We start from the raw sequence: 23,889 nt of genomic DNA, 5'->3' as shown, positions 1-23,889 counted from the left end.
TTGGATATGTTTTCATTTCATTGAAAGAAACCAAATTGCCTTGGCATTTCTCTGCCACACATGTCTCGTCTCGTTTGGGCAAAAACCAAAAAAACAAAAAATGACAAAGGCGATAAATCATCGCTAAATGTTATCGCCTTACTGTTGTTTTGGCCTCTGTGTGCATTTGTGTTGGCATTTTGATTAGTCTGAATGCATGCTACTGAAATAAAAAAATTTTATTTCACACATACACACATACATATGTAAAATTTTTAATTTGGAGAAATGTTCATACAGCTCTCAAAGAAGTTATTACATTTTTATGAAGTTGGCCCAAGTTCCTCGTTTTCTGTGTTACATCAAATGCAAGCTTCATTATGTAAATTTCATAGCAGATTTCTAAGAAAACGTTTTAAGATCCAATCTCCCAAGTGTAGACTTTCCTTTGGCTCTGTATATGTACCGCCCGATTTGTCCATCCATCACTACGAACTGTGTCATATAGGGCAGGATGCGTCAGAGAAACTTACTTATTGGAAAGGTCAATTAAAACAAAAGTACTTCAGTTCATTTTTAATTCTTTTCATACCCACCACCATAGGATGGGGGTATACTAATATAGTCATTCCGTTTGTAACACCTCGAAATATTCGTCTAAGATCTCTCGAAGCTCGGAGTCGATCTAGCCATGTCCGTCCGTCCGTCTGTCAAAATCACGATAGTGGTCGAAAGCGTAAAGCTAGCGGTTTGAAATTTTGCACAGATACTTAATACTGGTGTAGCAAATGTTGCAAATAAATCATATCGGTTCAGATTTTCACACAGCCCCCATATAAACCGATCTCCCGATTTGATTTCTTGAGCCACTGGAAGCCGCAATTTTTGTCCGATTTGGCTTAAATTTGGAACAAAGACTTGAGTTGTGACTTCCAACATCCACGCCAAGTATGATCGGAATCGGTTTATAAACAGATAAAGGCCCCATATAAACCGATCCCTGGATATGATTTCTTGAGCCCCTAGAAGCCTCAAGCTTCATCTGATTTAGCTTAAACTTGGATTTTCAACATACTTGCCAAGTATGATCCGAATCGGGTTATAAACAGATATAGCCCCCATATAGACCGATCCCCGGATTTGACTTCTTGAGCTCTTAGAAGCCACAGTTTTCATCCGATTTGGCTGAAATTGGAACAAGGACTTGAGTCATGAACAAGGACTTGAGTCATGACTTCCCATATCCATGGAAGGTATCATTCGAATCAGTCTATAACAAGTAAAAGCGGGCTAAGTTCGGCCGGGCCGAATCTTATTTACCCTCCACCATGGATCGCATTTGTCGAGTTATTTTCCCGGTGTCTCTTTTTAGGAAAGGATAAAAGAAAAGAGTTGCTATGCTATTCGAGTTATGGTTTGACTCGGATCATAATAGAATGAATGTTGGAGACCTAGTAGAAGTCACTGTGTAAAATTTCAGCCAAATCGAATAAAAATTGCGACCTTTGGGGGTTAAAAAAGTAAAATACGCAGCTCCCCTATAAATGGAGCTGTATCAAGCTATAGACCGATTCAGACCATATTTGACTCGAATGTTAAAGGTCATGGGAAAAGCTGTTGAACAAAATTCCACCCAAATCAGATAAAAATTGCGCACTAAAGAGGCTCAAGAAGTCAAGATCCCAGATCGGTTTATATAGCAGCTATATCAGGTTATGGACCGATTTGAACCATTCTTGGCACAGTTGTTGGATATCATAATAAAACACGTCGTGTAAAATTTCAGACATATTAGATAAGACTTGCGCCCTCTAGACGCTCAAGAAGTCCAGATTCCAGATCGGTTTATAAGGCAGCTATATCAGGTTATCCACCGATTTTACCCATACTTGGCATAGTTGTTGGAAGTAATAACGAAACACATCGTGCAAAATTTCAGTCAATTTGGACGAGAATTGCGCCCTCTAGAGGCTCAAGAAGTCAAGACTCCAGATCGGTTTATATGGCAGCTATATCAGGTTATGGACCGACTTCAACCATACTTAGCACAGTTGTTGGAAGTGATACCAAAACATGACGTGCAAAATTTCAGTCAAATCGGACGAGAATTGTGCCCTCTAGAGGCTCAAGAAGTCAAGACCCAAGATCGGTTTATATGGCAGCTATATCAAAACATGGACCGATTTGAACCATACGTAGCGTTGTTGTTGAAAGTGATACCAAAACACCACGTGCAAAATTTCAGTCAAATTTGACGAGAATTGCGCCCTCTAAAGGCTCAAGAAATCAGGACCCAAGATCGGATTATATGGCAGATATATCAAAACATAGACCGATTTTTCCCATTTACAATCCTAACCGACCTATACGAAATAAAAGTATTTTTGCAAAATTTCAAGCGGCTAGCTTTACTACTTCGAAAGTTAGTGTGCTTTCGACAGACAGACGGACGGACGGATGGACAGACGGACGGACATGGCTAGATCGACTTAAAACGACTCAGACGCATATTTCGTGGTGTTACGAGCAGAATGACGAAATTAGTATACCCCCATCCTAAGGTGGATGTATAAAAGTGCAACATAAGGACCATACAACAAGTTCAGAGAACATGTTGTCTTGACATAGGAGGTGTGATTAGGACCACGCCCAATAGGATACTGGAGACTATTCTGGATATCCCACCTATAGATATACAAATTAAATATGCGGCAGCCACTGCGCCTATAAGACTTAATACGGTGGGAGAATGGATAGTGGATTGGAGCAGCTCATAACGATAGGAAACCTGGAAGCAAGGGAAGAGGTTTCCGATCTAATATCTGAGATGACCCTTGAGGTCGAGTTCGAAGCACTGCTACCATCGGCACAGTCTTGGACTGACGAAACCCTAACATCGCCGTCTGGAAGGTCGTGTTACACGGATGGACCAAAGCTAGAGGGCAGAGTGGACCTGAGGGTCTACATTGAGGACCCAGGGACTGAGATTTTTTAGACAGCCTGACCATACTACGATTCTGCAGGTGGAGATCCGAGCGGTCACGGAATGCGTGACGTAGTGTGGTACTTACGTGAGGACATCGAGTGTGAACATCTTCTTGGACAGTAAAATGGCCATCAGGGCAATAACAACCAGGAGGATAAGGTCACGAACAGTATTGCAGTGTAAGAAGGAGATTAACGCCTTCTCTGAGGATGGCAAAATCCGAATCGTTTGGGTGCCGGGCCCTAACGGAGTAAGAGGGAATGAAAGGGCAGACGATTTGGCGGTGAAAGCCAGAGGACTGCCGTCAATAAACTTGGTTAACCCGAAGCGTTTCGGGTCGATGCAGTCCGAGTTAAGGGCGTGGACGACAAACGAAACGTTCAGTAGGACCGCGAAAATACTATGGGGTGATCCGGATCGTGAGAGGACGAATATATTACTGAAAGAAAGTAAGAAGGAGGTCAATATAGCTTTGGTGTCACAACGGAACACATAGGACTACGAGCTCACTTATGCAAAATCGGTGCGGCAAGTTATAGCATGTGTAGTTTATGTGGGGAAGATGATAAGACGTTGGAGCATTTCCTATGTCATTGCTCAGCTTTCGCGGCTAACAGACACCGTTACTTAGGTGGGTACACAATACCGGACATGAATCAAGTTAGGGGAGTGGTATGGAAACCAATTAAGGATTTTGTAAATAGCATGGAATTGCTAACTTAAAAGTTTCTTTTTATACTCTCCACCATAGGATGGGGCTGTACTAATTTCGTCATTCTGTTTGTAACACCTCGAAATATGCATCTAAGACCCCTAAAGTATATACATTCTTGATCCTCATGTCATTTTAAGTTGATCTAGCCATGTCCGTCCGTCTATCCATCTGTCTGTCGAAGGCACGCTAACTTTCTAAGGAGTAAAGCTAGCCGCTTGAAATTTTGCACAAATACCTTTTATTAGTGTAGGTCGGTTGGGATTGTAAATGGGCCAAATCGGTCCATGGTTTGATATAGCTGCCATATAAACCTATATTGGGTCTTGACTTCTTGAGCCTCTAGAGGGCGCAATTCTTATCTGATTTTACCGAAATTTTGCACGTGGTTTTTTGGTGTCACTTCCAATAACTGCGCTAAGTATGGTTCAAACCGGTTCATGTTTTGATCGCTGATCCGATCTTGGGTCTTGACTTCTTGAGCCTCTAGAGGGCGCAATTCTCATCCGATTTGGCTGAAATTTTGCACGTTATGTTTTGGTATCATTTCCAACAACTGTGCTAAGTATGATTTAAATCGGTTTATAATCTGGTATAGGTGTCATATATACCGATCTTGGGTCTTGACTTCTTAAGCCTCTAGAGGGCGCAATTCTCATCCGATTTGGCTGAAATTTTGCACGTTGTATTTTGGTATCACTTCCAATAACTGTGCTAAGTATGGCGAAAATCGGTTCATAATCTGGTATAGCTGCCATATAAACCGATCATGGGTCTTGACTTCTTGAGCCAATAGAGCGAGAAATTTTCATCCGATTTTGCTGAAATTTAGCATGAGGTGTTTTGATATGACTTTCAATAACTGTGCTAAGTATGGCGCAAATCGGTTCATAACCTGATATAGCTGCCATATACACTGATTTGAGATCTTTACTTCTTGAGCCTCTAGAGGGCGCAATTCTCATCCGATTTGGCTGAAATTTTGCACGTAGTGTTTTGGTATCACTTCCAACAACTGTGCTAAGTATAATTTAAATCGGTTCAAAATCTGGTATAGCTGTCATATAAACCGATCTTGGGTCTTGATTTCTTGAGCCAATAGAGCGAGAAATTCTCATCCGATTCGGCTGAAATTTTCCATGAGGTGTTTTGTTATGACTTCCAACAACTGTGCTAAGTATGGAACAAATCGATTCATAACCTGATATAGCTTCCATATAAACCGATTTGGGATCTTGACTTCTTGAGCCTCTAGAGGGCGCAATTCTCATCCGATTTGTCTGAAATTTTGCACATTGTATTCTGGTATCACTTCCAACAAGTAAGTATGATTTAAATCGGTTCATAATCAGGTATAGCTGTCATATAAACCGATCTTGGTTCTTGACTTCTTGAGCCTCTAGAGGGCGCAATTCTTATCCGATTTGACTGAAATTTTGCATGTAGTGTTTAGGTATCACTTCCAACAACTGTGCTAAGTATGATTTAAATCGGTTCATAATCTGGTATAGCTGTCATATAAACCGATCTTGGGTCTTGACTTCTTGAGCCAATAGAGCGAGAAATTCTCATCCGATTTGGCTGAAATTTTGCATGAGGTGTTTTGTTATGACTTCCAATAACTGTATTAAATAAGGTTCAAATCGCTTCATAGCCTTATATAGCTGCCATATAAACCGATTTGGGATTTTGACTTCTTGAGCCTCTAGAGGGCGCAATTCTCATCCGATTTCGCAAAAATTTTGTACAACGGCTTCTCTCCTGACTTTCAACATACCGTATCGAATATGGTCTGAATCGATCAATAGCTTGATACAGCTCCCATATAAACCTATCTCCCGATTTTGCTTTTTGAGACCCTACAAGTCGCTATTCTTATCCGAATGAACTGAAATATTACACAATGACTTCTACAATGTTCAGCATTCAGTTATGGTCCGAATCGGACTTTAACATGACATAACTCCAATAGCATAACAGTTCTTATTCAATATTCTTTGTTTGCCTAAAAAGAGATACCGTGCATAGAACTCGACAAATGCGATCCATGGTGGAGGGTATATAAGATTCGGCCCTGTCGAACTTGGCACGCTTTTACTTGTTTTCCGTTTGTCTCTCTTAAAGTGAACTTCACCTGCATTCTACACCAAGAGACAAGTTGTAAACTTAGGATAACAAATTTTCAAAGGGCTGAGATGCATAGGGTATTTCATTTATTAACCCTAATTGAATTCAGCATATTTTTCGAAAATGAAAATTTTTGCATTTTTTTTTAAACCTCCCACATGCCGTAAATTACCTCTTTTTGTGTTTGTTTTGAAGCCCTCTTCATCCGTTGCATACTAAAATGATTTAAAATCTGTAAAAACACAATTCTACTTTGTATAAAAATAAATATTTCGCCAAAAAGTGTATGAACATCGCAGTGGGCTATAAAAACATACGCTGTGCGTCATGTCATTATCATTTTCATCCTGCCATAATTCCCTCAAACGAAATGCATAATAAATGCTAATTTGTATAAAATATCATTCCCTTAAAATCCCCACATTTGCATAAACGTAAATAACATCTCAACGAATTCAAGGCAAAAGCCATTCCCAAAAATCGCTAAAACAGCACTCACGCACAAATTCGGAAAATTTATATTGCCAGGACTTTGAATTGTTGCGGTTAAATATTTTGCTTATACGCGTACATGTATTTTGTATTTGCAGTAGAATGTGTTTGGAGGGGGCGGGGAGGGGTAACAAGTGGATTTTCCTCACCTCGATAAACATAAAAATGTTGTTTTACATTTATTAAATCTTTTGCCGAGATGATGAAATATACCAATTTTGAGTGAAATGTCGAGCCAAGAGAAAGTCAGCAAAGTTTAAAACACCAAAAATGAGTTAGTAACGAGTAGGGAGAGTGTGAGCGAGGGCGATGGCGAGAGGGAGGGGCAGCGGGCAAAAAAAGGGATGATGAATAAGAAAATTTTGCAATTTCAGCATACATGTATATGTTTGTCTGCCTGTCTGTCTGTCTGCCAGTCATATAGCTACCCTGCCTGCCTGTCAGTCCATAAGCCCTTCGGTTGCTTCAGCTGTTCAGTTGAGCTTCAAAATATTTTTATGGTTTTCATTTCATGCGGAAATTTACAGCATGAGATGCGTAAAGCAGCTGTTGTTGTTGTTGTTGTTACCTATAGCCAAAATCCTTAGCCAAAAAGATTGGCTAAGGATATGAATAAAAATCATACACAAGTCAAGGCATAAACCCACACACACACACACACACTTTGAGTCAGAATCACACCCACTCTCATTATAGAGTAGCTGGTTTTCGCTAAATTAGTCCTTGAGAGGCACACCTATGCTCTTAAGCACATGAACTCCCATAGTGGCTGAACTGACTGACGCCTAGTTGTATTCTTTTTGTGACAGGTGTTGTCGTTCGAGTGACAGCACAAAGGAATTCCAATCAATATTTTGGCTTGATTTGGTTTTCATCTTAAACATGGTGCCACCTTGAGCCGCGAGAACAGAATTTTTAAATAAAAAACTAGAAGACATAAAGGTGACCTCCCATTGATAGCTATTAGAGAATGGTGCTACGATTGCATAGATCGTGAGGCAGAATGCTATGGTTGCCCAAAAAGTAATTGCGGATTTTTTAAAAGAAAGTAAATGCATTTTTAATAAAGCTTAGAATGAACTTTAATCAAATATATAATTGCCATTTTGTTCGATAACCTTTTGCCATCTTCCTGGCAAATTTAGTATTCCACGCTCATAGAACTTCTGGCCTTTATCTGAAAAAAACTGAACCAAGTGCGATTTTATAGCCTCATCATTGCCGAAAGTTTTACCATTTAGGGAGTTCTGCAAAGATCGAAATAAATGGTAGTCTGATGGTGCAAGGTCAGGGCTATATGGTGGATGCATTGCAAAAGTTCCCAGCCAAGCTCACTCAGTTTTTGGCGAGTGACCAAAGATGTGTGCGGTCTAGCGTTGTCCTGGTGGAATATGACACCTTTACGATTGACCAATTCTGGTCGCTTCTCAGTGATGGCTGTATTCAATTTGTCCAATTGTTGACAGTAAACATCCGAATTAATCGTTTGGTTCCTTGGAAGCAGCTCAAAATATACCACACCCTTCCAATCCCACCAAACAGACAGCATAACCTTCTTTTGGTGGATATCAGCATTTGAAGTGGTTTGAACTGGTTCACCATGCTTGGACCATGATCGTTTTCGACTAACGTTGTTGTAAACAATCCATTTTTCATCTCCAGTTATGATTCGTTTTGAAAACGGATCGAATTCATTGCGTTTAAGGTGCATATCACAAGCGTTGATTCGGTTTGTTAAATGAATTTCTTTTTCACCAGTCCCAGACTTTTTATGTGATAATGAACGGTTGACTTTGGTATATTTAACTTCTCTCCTATCTCACGCTCAGTTACAGTCCAATTCGATTAATGCTTTGATTTCACAACAAAACACCTCATGCAAAATTTTAGCGAAATCGGACAATAATTGCGCCCTATAGAGGCTTAAGAAGTCAAGACCCCAGATCGGTTTATATGGCAGCTTTATCAGGTTATGCACCGATTTAAACCATACTTGGCACAGTTGTTGCAAGTCATAACGAAACACGTCATGCAAAATTTCAGCCCAATCGGATAAAAATTGCGCCCTCTAGAGGCGCAAGAAGTCAAGACCCCAGATCGGTTTATATGACGGCTATATCAGGTTATGAACCGATTTGAACTATATTTGCCACAGCTGTTGGAAGTCATAACGAAACACGTCTTGCAAAATTTCGGCCAAATCGGATAAGAATTGCGCCTACTAGAGGTTAAAGAAGTCAAGACCCCAGATCGGTTTATATGACAGCTATATCAGGTTATGGACCGATTTCAACCATATTTGACACAGTTGTTGGAAATCATAACAAAACACCTCATGCAAAACTACAGCCAAATCGTATAAGAATTGCGCCCTCTAGAGGCTCAAGAAGTCAAGACCCCGGATCGGTTTATATGGCAGCTATATCAGGTTATAGACCGATTTGAACTATATTTGCCACAGTTATTGGAAGTCATAACGAAACACGTCATGAAAAATATCAGCCAAATCGGACAATAATTGCGCCCTCTAGAGGCTCAAGAAGTCAAGACCCCATGTCATTTTATAAGGCAGCTCTATCAGGTTATGGACCGATTTCAACCATACTTAGCACAGTTGTTGGAAGTCGTAACAAAACACGTCATGCAAAATTTCGGACAAATTTTCTTCTCATAGGTTAGGTTAGTTTTAAGTGGCAGTCTGCCATCAGACTCATTTAGACGTTTTCGTCCATTGTGATACCACAGGAACAGAAGAAAGAAGATGCCTTCTATTGGGTTGCCCAAAAAGTAATTGCGGATTTTTTAAACGAAAGTAAATGCATTTTTAATAAAACTTAGAATGAATTTTAATCAAATATTCTTTTTTTACACTTTTTTCCTAAAGCAAGCTAAAAGTAACAGCTGATAACTGACAGAAGAAAGAATGCAATTACAGAGTCACAAGCTGTGAAAAAATTTGTTAACGCCGACTATATGAAAAATCCGCAATTACTTTTTGGGCAACCCATAGTTCCTACCGTTGAACCATCCAGATCGCTTTATAAAGCCCAATAACTTGCGTATGTTCACATCCGCTAAATCAGACAGATTCTCAAAGAAATGAGAACCTAAAGTGGAACTCCTTCTAACTACTAGTGCGGGGCACATACACAGAAGGTGATCTATAGTATCTTCTTCCTCGATGTCCCTACAGCTTCTGCAAAAGTCGTTGCTGGCAACCTTCAGTCTGTCAGCATGTTTTCCGATTAGGCAGTGACCTGTCATGACGGACACAATGACTGAGAAGTCTGTTCTAGTCAATGAGAGCAACGCCATGAACCTCTTTAAGTCTAGATGAAGCCACATAGTTTTGTAATGCTCACAGCCCCCTCTTTGTGAACATCTATCTTTCGTAGCCCTTTCGGGCCTAATCCTGAAAACTTAGCTTACATGTCGCTAGAGGCAAACCCACAGATTGTCGCTGGAGTGTTTGAGGTAGTTCCTCGTCTCGCAAGCTCGTCTGCTTTAGAATTGCCTGGAATATATCTGTGGCCCAGCACCCAGTACAGGTGAATTTTGAACTGTTCAGCCATCTCGTTGAGAGATCTGCCACAGTCTAGGGCGGTTTTTGTGTTCAGAAATACGTTCTCCAGGGATTTAATGGCTGAGAAGATATTTATGCCAATCTTCGTTATGGTATTATGTCTCAGCCATTCCACCACTTCCTTAATTGCAAGGATCATTGCTTGATACACACTGCGTTGGTCGGGTAACCTCTTCGATATGACCAGTTGTAGATTTTTAGAGTACTCCCCAAAGCCCAGCTGGTTGTTTAGTTTGGAACCATTTGTATAAAAGTCTATGTAACTTCTGTTACCAGGGATCTCATTGTTCCAATCGGTTCTATCAGGAATAGTGCTACAGGATTTTTTATCAAAAAGCCGCTCAATTAGGGTGTAATCCACACTGCCTGGAACATCGGATATTGTATCAAGGATAGCACAGTGTCCGTAGCCGCCACGTGGCCAATGAGAAGCTCCCTAAACCTCACGGCAGTGGTCGCTGTCATTTGAGTAGCCATTGTGGCCAGATGCATAAGATGTAGCATTAGATTCAGTGCATCAGATGGCGTCCTCCTCAGTGCGGCTGTGAAACACAAACAAGTCAAACTTTTGTGAGAAGTTTGCCCCTGTTCCTTAGTGGAATGTTCGTAGGCAACATTTGCAAAAATTTGCATTTGCATCCTCAGTGCGGCTGTGAGGCACAAACAAGCCATCCTTTGGATCCGGTTAAGTATTGAGCAGTGGATGGATTTTTGAATCACTGTCCACCAGACCACAACACCATATAGCATAATAGGTCTGGCAACTACAGTATATACCCAATGCGTGACACGCTTTAGACCCCACTTTTGCCAATGCCTCTCTTGCAGGTCCTATACGGGCAAGAGTGGCCTTTCTTGCCCTTTCCAAAATGTTGGATTTGAAGTTCCATTTTACTGTCCAGCAAAACAGCCAGGGTATATCTCATAGCTACTATCCGCTTAGATAAATCTACAGCTTGTTTTGTTCATTTTGATTTTTTGTTAGAGATCTTTGTTTTGCTAATTTTCCATGGGAATTTACGAATGCTAAGTTTTGATTAGAGTTCATTTGCCTTTTTTTCCCAGCGAAATAATAATAGATGACCTTTATTACCCATTTATGTTTTGGTATTTGTTTTTCCTAACTTAACAAATTTGATCTAAAAATAAGTTATTTTTAAAAAATATTTCAATTGCATTCCTCCGGAACCCCTCATAGAAGCAGCAGCTAATCTGCCAATGTAGGGATAGGCAACCTGCTGTGTTTCCCATTTTACTTTGGTATTTTCAATAACAAAAAACCCGATTCAAATGGAATGGAAAAGAAAGAAAAAACACCGAAAATTCCCATAACAGCAGCAACATCAAATCGGGCAGCCCACAAACACAGTTTTTTTGTAGGGTCAGGAGAATTGGGGTTCGCCTTACCATTTTTTGTGTATTTTGTTTCATTTTATCAACAACAAATAAATCTTTAGAAATTGTGGTAGAAAATAGTAGAGTATAGCATGCCAGTATGAGCATATATTTGCTGTGCATATGAGTGGCAAAACAAAAGTGAGAATGAAAAGTTGGCAAACACAAAAATTGAATACTCCCAATGCAGAAGTGTGCCAGAGTATCTATGAATATTTGTGAGTTTTCCAGCAGACCAATAATAATATTGACCAAAATCCTTAAATAGCAGTATGGCCATTATTGGACATATATGAGCTCTAATGTTGATTTTCTCATTCGCAGAAAATTATTGAACAACAATGAAAATCCATTTATTGCCAGTATTCATGGCATATCACAACATGACATAAACTTTATAAGTGTCAAACACCTTTTTCCAAATCTCCGAAATACAGCGAATTTCTTTTACTACTTCCAATTGTTGTCATTCAACATTTTTCTCCCGGTGTATTAACAGTCCATTTGCCATGAATGACATTTGGTTGTGTTGTTCAGCATGCTCGCCCATGTTGTCCTTCGTTCTACGGCACATTTGTCGTTGACATATCGCAAACAGCAAACAGGTATTGAAATTGGATAAGTTTCACAGTTTGCACACCCGATAATATTGGATAACTCATTGACGTTGATATTCTTTTCAATTTTCAATGTGATATCGTTTCCAACAAAAGAATACCTCTGTTTGTTTAGTAGTTCATGCAGTGGTGACATAGGAAAGAGCACAAAGGACAAACATGTTGAATTAACATACAAACATACCAAACAGCATTCAGGTTTATCCTTTCAAATATTAGACTACGCAGTGTGCTCAAAGAATGAGCAAAGTGTATGAAAGACAATTTTTACTATTTTTTCTTGAGGTTCATATGGAATGAAAGAGAAAATCTTTGCTTTAGTTTTTTTCTAAAGTATTCGACGAATAAAACGATAAGGAAACAAGTAAGAGCGTGCTAAGTTCGGCCGGGGTGTATCTTATGTACCCTCCACCATGGATCGCATTTGTCGAATTCTTTGCGCGGTATCTCTTTTTAGGCAAACAAAGAATATTGAATAAGAACTGTTATGTTATAGGAGCTATATCAAGTAATAGTCCGATTCGGACCATAAATAAATGCTAAGCATTGTACAATAGAAGTCATTGTGTAATATTTCAGTTCATTCGGATAAGAATTGCGACTTGTAGGGGCTCAAGAAGCAAACTCGGGAGATAGGTTCATATGGGAGGTGTATCTAGCTTTTGAACGATTCAGACCATATTAGACACGTATGTTGAAGGTTATGAGAGAAGTCGTTTTACAAAATTTCTGCCAAATCGGATGAGAATTGCGCCCTCTAGAGGCTGAAGAAGTCAAGATCCCAGATCGGTTTATATGGCAGCTATATCAGATTATATACCGATTTGCGCCATACTTAAAACAATTGTTGAATGTGATATCACAACACTATGAGCGCAATTTCAGTCAAATCGGATGAGAATTGCGCCCTCTAGAGGCTCAAGAAGTCAAGATCCAAGATCGGCTTATATGACAGCTATACCAGATTATGAACCGATTTGCGCCATACTTAAACCAATTGTTAAATGTGATATCAAAATACTATGTGCAAAATTTCAATCAAATCGGACGAGAATTGCGCTCTCTAGAGGCTCAAGAAGTCAAGACCCATGATCGGTTTATATGGCAGCTATATCAAAAACATTTACCGATTTGAGCCATACTTAGCACGGTCATTGGAAGTCGTAACAAAACACATCATGCGAAATTTCAGCCAAATCGGATGAGAATTTCTCGCTCTATTGGCTCAAGAAGTCAAGACCCAAGATCGGCTTTTATGACAGCTATGCCAGATTATGAACCGATTTGAATCATACTTAACGTAGTTGTTGAAAGTGATACCAATACACTACGAGCAAAATTTCAATCAAATCGGAGGAGAATTGCGCCCTCTAGAGGCTCAAGAAGTCAAGACCCATGATCGGTTTATATGGCAGCTATGCCAAACACTACGAGCCAAATTTCGTGTAAAATCGGATGAGAATTTCGCGCCCTATTTGTTCAAGAAGTCAAGATCCAAGATCGGCTTATATGACAGCTATGCCATATTATGAACCAATTTGAATCATACTCAACGCAGTTTTTGGAAGTGATACCAAAACACTACGTGCAAAACTTCAATCAAATCGGACGAGAATTACGCCCTCTATCTGCATATCAAGGTATTGAAAGAAGTCTCTGATTTCGAGCCATATGAAGTTGATACTGGTGATATGAGGTGACTCAAAAAGTTTCTTCGGCTTAGAGGGAGATGCAAAAAGTTTTATGGAAGTTTAGCGAAGGCTACCAAACTCTGCTGGATCCGGATGGCCAGGCAGCGCTAAAAGCTTTGGAATCGTATCATGTCAGGTCGAGACTGGTTAGGAGTTTCTTCGAACCATGGATTTGACTATTAGTCTCTGGTGCGTTCCAGGTCATCAGTGAGTGCCAGGCAAATCAGATAGCCAACGTGCTGCCTGAAATGGATCACTGATAAGCACCGGTCGTACTGCTGCTTCAATGTACTCTACCCTGTTCTAGCTTCTGGGTAAGGTGGACGCTTTCTACAATAATCGCGCAGCACTACCAAAACATTATGATCCTGGGGCTTAGAAATCATGACCTCAATTTGCTGGCAGTAGTCCTGAGGGGTCTTTGGAAGTTGGACTTTTGCCGGGTCTTTGTTGACGAGGAGCAGTTGGAGCCGGTCGATTACCTTTAGTACCTCGAACTGCTGATGGGAATTCTGACTGGTCATTTAAACGTCAGGTCCTTATTAGGCGGACTTCTGAAAAATCTACCCTTAATAGCTTGGAGCTGAATCTAGAGTCCCTCTTGGCTCTTAGCTTTCTCATAATTCTACAACTACAAAGCCTGAAAAGACTGACTGGGCGAAGCTCTCTCTGTCCGCCTGGCTGTTATACCCTCCACTACAGAATGGGGCTTTAAAAATCTAGTCATTCCATTTGTAACACCTCAATATATTGATATTGGACCCTATAAAATATATATTCTTGATCGTCTCAACATTTCGATTCCAAGCAGCCTTGTCGGTATGTCTGTCCGTCCGTCTGTGGAAATACCGATAGCGGTAGAAGGGATAAAGCTCAAGCTACTTGCACACATATTTCTTATTGATGTAGCACGTTGGGGATTATAAATGGGTCATATCGGTTTAGATTTGGATATGGCTCCCATATAAACCGATCCTTCTGTTACGAATTCCAACCGCTATGGTCTAAATCGGTTAAGAATCTGAGCCCCTGGAAGCCCATAAAAGCCACATTTATTATCCGATTTTGCTGAAATTTGGGACAGTGGGTTTTGTTAGGTCCTTGGACATCCTTCTTCAATTTGGCCCTGATCGGTCCAAATTTGGATATAGCTTCCATATAGACCGATCTCTCGATTTAAGGTCTTGGGCACATAAAAAGCGCATTTATTATCCGATTTTGCCGAAATTTAAAACTGTGATTTGTGTTAGGCCCTTTGACATCCTTCTTCAATTTGGCCCAGTTCGGTCCAGATTTGGATATAGCTGTCATATAGACCGACATCCGTGTCATATACTGTTCAAATCGGTTTATTTTTATACCCTCCACCGTAGGATGGGGGTATAGTAATTTCGTCATTCTGTTTGTAGCACCTCGAAATATGCGTCTAAGACCCCATATATTTTTGATCGTCGTGGCAGTTTAAGTCGAACTAGCCATGTCCGTCCGTCCGTCTGTCTGTCGAAAGCACACTAACTTTGAAGGAGTAGAGCTAGCCGCTTGAAATTTTCCACAAATACTTCTTATTAGTGTAGGTCAGTTGGAATTGTAAATGGGCCAAATCGGTCCATGTTTTGATATAGCTGCTATACAAACCGATCTTGAGTCTTGACTTCTTGAGCAAAGGCTCAAGAAGTCGAGAAGTCAAGAGGGCGCAATTCTTATCCGATTTGACTGAAATTTTGCACGTTTTATTTTGATATCTCTTCCAACAACTGTGCTAAGTATAGTTCACATCGGTCCATGTTTTGATATAGCTGCCATATAAACCGATCTTGGGTCTTGACTTCTTGAGCCTCTAGAGAGCGCAATTCTCGTCCGATTTGACTGAAATTTTGCACATAGTGTTGTAATATCACTTTCAACAGCTGTGCTTAGTATGGTTAACATCGGTCTATAACCTGATATAGCTGCCATATAAACCGGTCTTGGGTCTTGGTTTCTTGAGTCTCTAGAGAGGCCAATTCTCGTCCGATTGGACTGAAATTTTGCACATAGTGTTTTGATATCACTTCCAACAACTCTGCTTAGTATGGTTCACATCGGTCCATAACCTGATATAGCTACCATATAAACCGATCTTGGGTCTTGACTTCTTGAGCCTCTAGAGGGCGCAGTTCCTATCCAATTGAACTGAAATTTTGCACATAGTGCTTTGATGTCACTTTCAACAACTGTGCTAAGTATGGTTAACATCGGTCCATAACCTGCTATAGCTGCCATATAACCGGATCTTTGTTCTTGACTTCTTGAGCCTCTAGAAAGCGCAATTCTTATCCGATTTGACTGAAATTTCGCTCATAGTGTTGTGATATCATTTCCAACAATTGTGCTAAGTATGGTTCACAGCGGTCTATAACGTGATATAGCTGCCATATAAACCGATCCTGGGTCTTGACTTCTTGAGCCTCCAGAGGGCGCAATTCTAATCCGATTTGAATGAAATTGCGCCCATAGTGTTTAGATATTACTTCCAACAGCTGTGCTAAGTATGGCTAATATCGGTCCACAACCTGCTATAGCTGCCATATAACCCGATCTTGGGTCTTGACTTCTTGAGCCTTTAGAGAGCGCAATTTTCATCCGATTTGACTGAAATTTTCCACATGGTGTTCTGATATCACTTCTAACAACTGTACTTAGTATGGTTCACATCGGTCTATAACCTGATATAGCTGTCATATAAACCGATCTTGGGTCTTGACTTCTTGAGCCTCTAGAGGGCGCAATTTTTATCCGATTTGACTGAAATTTTGCACATAGTATTGTGATATCACTTTCAACAGCTGTGCTAAGTATGGTTCACATCGGTCCATAACCTGGTATAGCTGCCATATAACCCGATCTGGGGTCTTGATTTCTTGAGCCTCTAGAGAGCACAATTCTCGTCCGATTGGACTGAAATTTTGCACAACGTGTTTTGATATCTCTTCCAACAACTGTGTAATCGGTCTAGAATCTGATATAGCTCCCATATAACCCGATCTTGGGTCTTAACTTCTTGAGCCCCTAGAAAGCGCAATTCTCATCCGATTTGGCACAAATTTTGTACCACGGCTCCTCCCATGTCCTTCAACATGCGTGTGCAATATGGTCAGAATCGATCTAGATACAGCAGATCGAGCTTGATACAGTTCCCACATAAACCGATCTCCCGATTTCACTTCTTGAGCCCCGAATCGGGCTATAACTTGATATAGCTGCTCCTACGTCCTTATTCATTATACTTTGTTTGCCTAAAAACAGATACTGCGCAAAGAACTTGACAGATGCGACCATGGTTGAGGGTATATAGGATTCTGCCCGGTCGAACTTGGCACGATCTTACTTGTTAGATACAGCTACTTAAAAGACCAATATTTTGTTATACGCAATTGAACAATGACTTGTACTTAAAAGTAGTTGCTCCAAATCGGAACATATTTCGATAAACCTGCTATGGGGCATAAGATATGCATTTTCACCGGATTTTAACGAAAGGTGGTTTACATATATGCCCGAGATGGTGGCTATTCAAAGTTCGGCCCGGCCGAACTTAACGCTTTTTTACTTGTTTCCAACTAATCCAAATAAAAACTGAGTTTATAAGTGAATATTCATAGCAGAACTCATGGGTTCGGTCGGGCCAAACTTTGCAGATTTCCGTCCACAGGTATAGTAAAAACCTTAGTTTTCCTCTATACGACCTCCCTCCATTCCCAATTTTAACAAAACTATTACTGCCATAGCTAACTGGCATTTGGAGTTGCATTAAAATCAATTAATTTCTTAATAAATGTGATTTCGTTCGAACATTCGAACAATGCAAGACAATGGCAACATAACATATCTGAACACCAGGTGCTGTGGAAATCAAATATTTTTCTCAACCCTATGCAATGTAGAACAAGAGAAAGCTTTTATATAAATTTTATAATGTTATGGTCAATATGTGTGTGTGTGTGTGTGTGTTGATGTTTGCATGCAGCACACACTGACTTGCTGACTTGCAAAATCATACAACTCCAATCTAAACTGCATAGCCAAAACCCCACATACGATATTAAGGCAAATAATGTCAGTTGTGGCATTTTGTTGTTTACCCATAACAAATTCAATTGCATTGAAACACATATAGCAGCTCTCTTGTAAACGCCCGGAATACGGATGTATGCCCAATGGAGGATGTGACCATGATCGAACATTCCCACATCCCGGTGCTGTTTCGGTGCTGTAATATCTGAAAGTGTTATCATGGCCGTGAGGGAGTTGACTATTCTATTTTGGTCCCCCGTTGCATTTGTGCTGGCGGTTGGTATTTTTTATCAGTGATGCTGCTCACTCCCCCTGTTGCATTTCATAGCCATGGTGGTGAGTGGGTATTTTATATGCAACGCCTCAAGCCTATGGTCTGCATGTGCCCATTTCATTGGGTTGCCTTATCGCCTTTTCCCTAGATCGGCTGACACTTTTGGCGTTTAATATTTTGATTTATGTGAGAATAAACATTTATGTATTGTTGAAAGTGGGTGGATGCAAAGAGGAGAAAATCGATTGACAACCATCATGGTGATGATGTTGATGGCAGAAAACTATGCTCACATCAATGAAATTCTATTAATAGTTATATGGGAATATTAATAGAAATATAGGCCTATATGTCATCATACGATTAAAATTGGACGTTGCTATGAGAAAAAAGAGGCCACATAGCTTTGTCAGGACCATGTTATTATACAGTTTTTGTATTGCGTTCAAAGGGGAGGAAATGCACTGTTTAAGGACTCATAGTTTTGGACATACTGCCAAACAAATTTGCTCAGAGTCCTCAGATGTCTAACTGTGGTATCCAAAGACGACCTTCATATAACAAAGTTAGCCATTAAAGCTGGAAACAGATCTAAACGTAAGCGTTACTTACTTTACTTTTAATGGCTATGACAGAATATTTGTTCCACTAGCCGAACGTAAAATAGCGTTCCAAGCGCCTAGATCTTCTGCGCTCATTCTAAAATCTCTGACACCAAGTTTCGAGGTGTCTCCCACCACTTGATCTTTCCATCGGGCTTTTGGTCTTCCCGGCTGGCGTATACCAGCGTGTTTGCCTTCAAAATACTTCTTTGCTGGAGCTTCTTCATCCAATCTGACAACATGACCTAGCCAACGCAGCCGTTGTATTTTCATGCGTGTAACTATGCTATCGTCGTCATACAGCTGATACAGCTTGTGGTTCATACGTCGCCTATATTCTCCATTAACGCAAACTGGTCCATATATTTTACGAAGAATCTTTCTCTCAAATACTCCAAGCACTGCCTCATCTGCTTTCACAAGTACCCATGCTTCAGAACCATATGACCGCACGGGTAGTATCAGTGTCTTGTAAAGTGTAGTCTTCGTCCGTCGAGAGGTGGCCTTGTTTCTAAACTGCTTACTTAGTCCAAAGTAGCATCTGTTTGCCAGTATTATTCTTCGCTTAATCTCAAAACTGGTGTCATTCGTTTCGATTACGGCGGTGCCGAGGTAGATAAAGTTACTGACTGTCTCAAAGTTGTGGTTCCTAACTTTCTCCATTTTCTTTATCTGCTCGGTTGTGCAAGGCTTTTTGGGAGTTGAAACCATCCATTTCGTCTTATCTCCATTTACTGCCAGACTCATTTTCGCTGACTCTCTTTCGATTCTTTCTAACGCAGCAGTTACTACTTCCGGTGACCGACCTTTGATATCGATGTCGTCGGCATAGGCGAGTAGCATGTGTTCTCTTGTGATTAATCTGTCATATCTATTCACATCTGCATCTCGTATAATCTTCTCCTTCAGGATATTAAGAGATCACACGATAGGCTGTCTCCTTGTCTGAAACCTCGTTTGGTATTAAATGGTTCGGAGAGATTATTTCCTATTCTTACTGAGGAACGCGTATCAGCAAGTGTCGTCCTGCAGAGTCTTATTAATTTTGCAGGGATACCAAACTCAGACATGGCTTGAAATACTTTTGAACGTAAAGGAGTATCGAAGGCCGCTTTGTAGTCAACAAAGAGATGGTAGGTGTTAATTTGTCCTTCTCGGGTCTTTTCCATTAGCGTCCAATTATCTCACTGACTTTAGGTTTCAATCTTTCACACAGTACGCTCGAGAGTATCTTGTATGTGATGGGGAGGAGACTTATTCCTCTGTAGTTGGCACATTCCGTCTTGTCTCCTTTCTTGTGTACGGGACATAGTATGCTGAGGTTCCAATCATCGGGTATGAGTTCTTCTAGCCAGATTGCGCAGATAAGCTGATGCATACGCCTTATCAGCGTGTCGCCTCCGGTCTTAAATAGTTCAGCGGGTAACCCGTCGGCTCCTGCCGCCGCGTTGTTCTTTAGTCGGGTTACTGCTACTTGGACCTCATTCTGACTAGGAGGTAAACATTCTATACCATCATCAGGGATTGGTTCTGCGGTATCCTCTACGCCGTAAGCGTTAAGGCGTTGAATTTGAATTGAGTGTTTTTTTTTTGATTAGTTAGAGTTTAAATAAAAGTCATTTCTGTATTGTATCTTGAATATCTTACTTTACTTTAATTACCTATGACAGAACATTAGCTGAACATAGAAAAGATTTTCAAGCGCCTCTTGAATTTTCCACCTATCTATCTATCCATCTTTGGTCATCCTGGTTTGGGTGTACCACCGTGATCGCCTCCAAAATACTTCTTCTCTGAAATTTCTTCCTTCCTTCTGACAGGATGATCTAACCAACACGAATGTTGTATGTTGATACATCTAACTAAATAACGTCGTCATATAGCTCATACAGTTCGCGGATGCCGATACTCTTCATCAACGCAAACTGGTCTACTAATTTTTCGAATAATATTTCTCTCAAACACTCCAAGCACTACTTCGTCTGCTTTTACCAGTACCCATGCCTCGGAACCATAATAACAACACGGGTGGTGTCAGTGTCTTGTGATATAATGTAATCTTCGATTGTCCAGAGGTAGCCTTGAATATCATGTTAACTTTAGAGAACTAAACATATTTTGTAGTCCTCTAATGCTTAAAGGTGTGATCTTGGAAAGGAAACTGATTTGAAAGTGTCACATTCCGGAGCGTACTGAGAAGGCTCACAGATGTTGGGCACTATGCAGACGGGCCGTAGGTTCGAAATGGGGCCTGAATCCGAGGATAGTCTACTGGCTCTACAGGAGCGTGATAAGACCAATACTTACTTACGCCCCAGTAGTTTGGTGGACTGCTATGGGGAAAAAGTGCAACATAAGGACCATACAACAGGTTCAGAGAAAAATTTTTTTCAGTCCATCAACATGCAGGGGATGACCCCTATGAATGCAGTGCATTGCATTGGCCAGAGGAAATTGGGAATTGGAGAAGGAGAAAAGGATGTAGGGCTTATTGACATTTGTCTTAAATCTTTGGATGTCAACGAGGGTGGGAAAACATTAGCCGAAAGTCGATTCCACATACGAACGGTTCGGGCGAAATAAGAATTCTCTCTATAATGCATTATTTGTTCCGCTGGCCAATCAATTACAAACGGTTGTGAGTTCCTGGAATGTCTAGTATCCCTGACATACATCCTTGCATCAGGAAAAAGAAGACAAATATCAGACGAACACACACCATGAAAGTACCGATAGAACAGCGCCAAACAACCCACATTGCGGCGATGATAGAGGGAGGCAATAGAGTTGGATACCCCACTGTCCCCATTCAACGACATCGCTCTCCTCTGTACACGGTCCAGTAGCTCCAGGGATGATTTTGAAGCTCCAGCCCATACATGTGAGTTGTACTCCATTTTCGGCCTTATGTAAGTGGTGTAGATGTTAAGAAGATCTGAAGGAGTGAAGTAATTATTACACCGTTCAAGCAAGCCTAAGCTTCTTTCGACACTTCGAATACATGTTTAGCCCAACGGACATCACTTTGTATTTTCACGTCAAGAGAGCTTCTGATTGCTCAACATCTACACCGTTGATAGACAAAGATGATGGTAATGGGTCAGCGAATCGTTTGTGTGACAACAAGCAGCACTGAGTCTTCCGTGCATTAAAATCTACTCGATTTATTCGACCCCACTCAGAAATGGGCAGCAAATCCTGGCAGAGTGTATCGTCCATAATCCGCCTCTTGTCCTCAATCTCTCGAAGACTTGGTCTAAGGTCGAATGAGTACGAATGACAGAGATTCAATGTCTGACCCAACAGATCCTTAATGAAAATTAGAAAAAGAGATGGAGAAAGAACAGAGCCCTGGGGTACACCAGCGGTCAATTTATGCTCATTGGATGAGAACCCATCTATAACGACTCGAATAGTGAGATCTCTGAGAAAGCTCAAAATAAATCGAACGAAGCCATTAGCGACACTAAATGTTGTCTTGGCATACGGCGAGTGATGATATCCGACCCATTGACATACAGCTAAAGTGTGAGGCAGCCACTGCGGCTGTAAGACTTAAGTCGATGGGAGAATAGATTAAGGATGGGAGCAGCTCATACCATGGCGGTATAATCGAGGGGACGATAGGAAACCTGGAAGGAAGGGAAGAGATTTCCGATCGGATACCAGAGATGAATCTTGAAGTCGAGTGCGAGGCACTGCTGCCATCGGCACAGTCTAGGATTGACGGAACCCTAGTATTGCCATCTGGAAGATCATGTTAGACGGATGGATCAAAGCTAGAGGACAGAGTGGGTGTGGGGGTTTACTTTGAGAACCCAGGGACTGAGAACTGTTTTAAACTGTCTGACCATAATGCGGTCCTGCAGGCGACGATCCGGGCGATAACGGAGTGGTGCTAACGCGTCGGACTTCGAGTGTTAAATTGTCATAAGGGCAATAACAACCAGGACGGTGAGGTCACGAACAGTCTTGCAGTGTAAGAAGGAGATTAACGCCTTCTCTGAGGATGACAAAATCCGCATCGGGGCATCCGGTGCCAGGCCATAACGGAGTATGGGGAAAGGAAAGGGCAGACGAAATAAGTAAATTGAATACAGAAATGGAAATTTCCACTACGAATTTGGACGCTGGCAACTCAACTCAAGTTGAGTTGCATTCCATAATTGACCCATTAATATTTTTACATTGATCCAGGTTTTTTTTTTTCCTGGAAAGAAAAGACAATCTACGTTCCTTTTAATAGAATAAAAATCAATTTAATGTAAGCTGCGTTCATGAAAATCTGAGAGTTCCTAATAACGAATAGAAGAACATTGGGAAACAATGCAAAATTTAACCTATGTGACATTAAGTTTTCGTATTTGTGATGATATCTGTCTTAACCTAACAACCTGGGTGGCTTCATGGTTGAATCATCATTTGAAGTTGCATCATCATCGGAGGCATCAATAATGATGGAACTAGCATCTTCAGGTGTTGTTGGCTGCGGTGTGGCTTCAGTTTCAGAAGAATCGGTTCTTTCTTCAATAATTACAGTTGTATTTTCCATATCCCAATCTATTTCGGGACTAAGTTTCCCTTCCTCTACTGTGGATGTCGTACTGGGTGCCTTCATTGTTGAATCTTGAAGTGGTATCTTCATAGGCTACAACAGTAGTAGTGGGACTTTCAACTTCTAGTGTTATAAGCTGTATTGGGGTTTCGTTGTCAGGAGTAGGAATTATATCTTCGCTAAATATATATAGATCTGCACTTGCACTCTACGTATCCCCCTGTTCATTAGAACTAAGTGCCACTACCTCTGATGTTATGCTAGGTTGCACTATAATTGAAACTTGATTCAAAGTGGTATTATCATTGGATGAGTCAGTTGTGGTGAGACTTGCTCCTTCTAATGTTGTTGGCAGCAGAGTAGCTTCATTTTCAAAGGAAACGCTTGTATGGTCACTGGTATCACTAATGGTTACATCTAGTTCTGCAGTTGTATTATCTATATTCATTTGTATGGCGGTAATAAGTGTCTCCTCCTCTTCTCCCAATATTGTACTGAGTCGCATTGTTGAATCTTGATTCAAAGTTTCAGCATCATTGGTTAATTTGGTAGTGGTGGGATTTACTTCAAATGCTGTTGGCGGCAGTGTGCTTTCACTTTCGGAGGAATGGCTTGTCTTCTCTGGAATTCCTACTAACTATATCGAGATCTGCAGTTGTACTATCCGTATCTTGTGCTTCGGGAGTATATGTCTTTTCCTCTAACTCCAATGTTGTAGATGGTAGTTCCCTTATTAATTTTTCGCTTGAAGTGTCAGCATTAACAAACGCTTCAACAGTTGTGGCACTTTCTAGTTTTATTGGCTGCAGGGTGGTTTTATTTT

The 23,889-nt window shown here is 40.8% G+C and overlaps 1 protein-coding gene across 1 annotated transcript in view; it reads right to left on the bottom strand.

Moving 5' to 3' along the window:
- The window catches only part of LOC106080754 (mucin-12-like), a 42,099-nt gene that overhangs the window by 6,479 nt on the left and 11,731 nt on the right, over window positions 1–23,889 (bottom strand). The window contains exons 2-5 of the mRNA XM_059367104.1: window positions 23,701–23,869; window positions 23,314–23,639; window positions 22,906–23,159; window positions 17,660–17,840 (exon numbers count right to left, since the gene is read on the bottom strand). Coding sequence (XP_059223087.1) covers window positions 17,660–17,840; window positions 22,906–23,159; window positions 23,314–23,639; window positions 23,701–23,869 — 930 coding nt within the window. The remainder of the gene's footprint in view (window positions 1–17,659; window positions 17,841–22,905; window positions 23,160–23,313; window positions 23,640–23,700; window positions 23,870–23,889) is intronic.

The sequence above is a fragment of the Stomoxys calcitrans genome, chromosome 4 (genome assembly GCF_963082655.1).
Source record: "Stomoxys calcitrans chromosome 4, idStoCalc2.1, whole genome shotgun sequence".
In the NCBI taxonomy this organism is placed as follows: domain Eukaryota; kingdom Metazoa; phylum Arthropoda; class Insecta; order Diptera; family Muscidae; genus Stomoxys; species Stomoxys calcitrans.
Note: the sequence above shows the minus strand (reverse complement) of the source record. Positions and strands in the feature narration are given on the sequence as shown.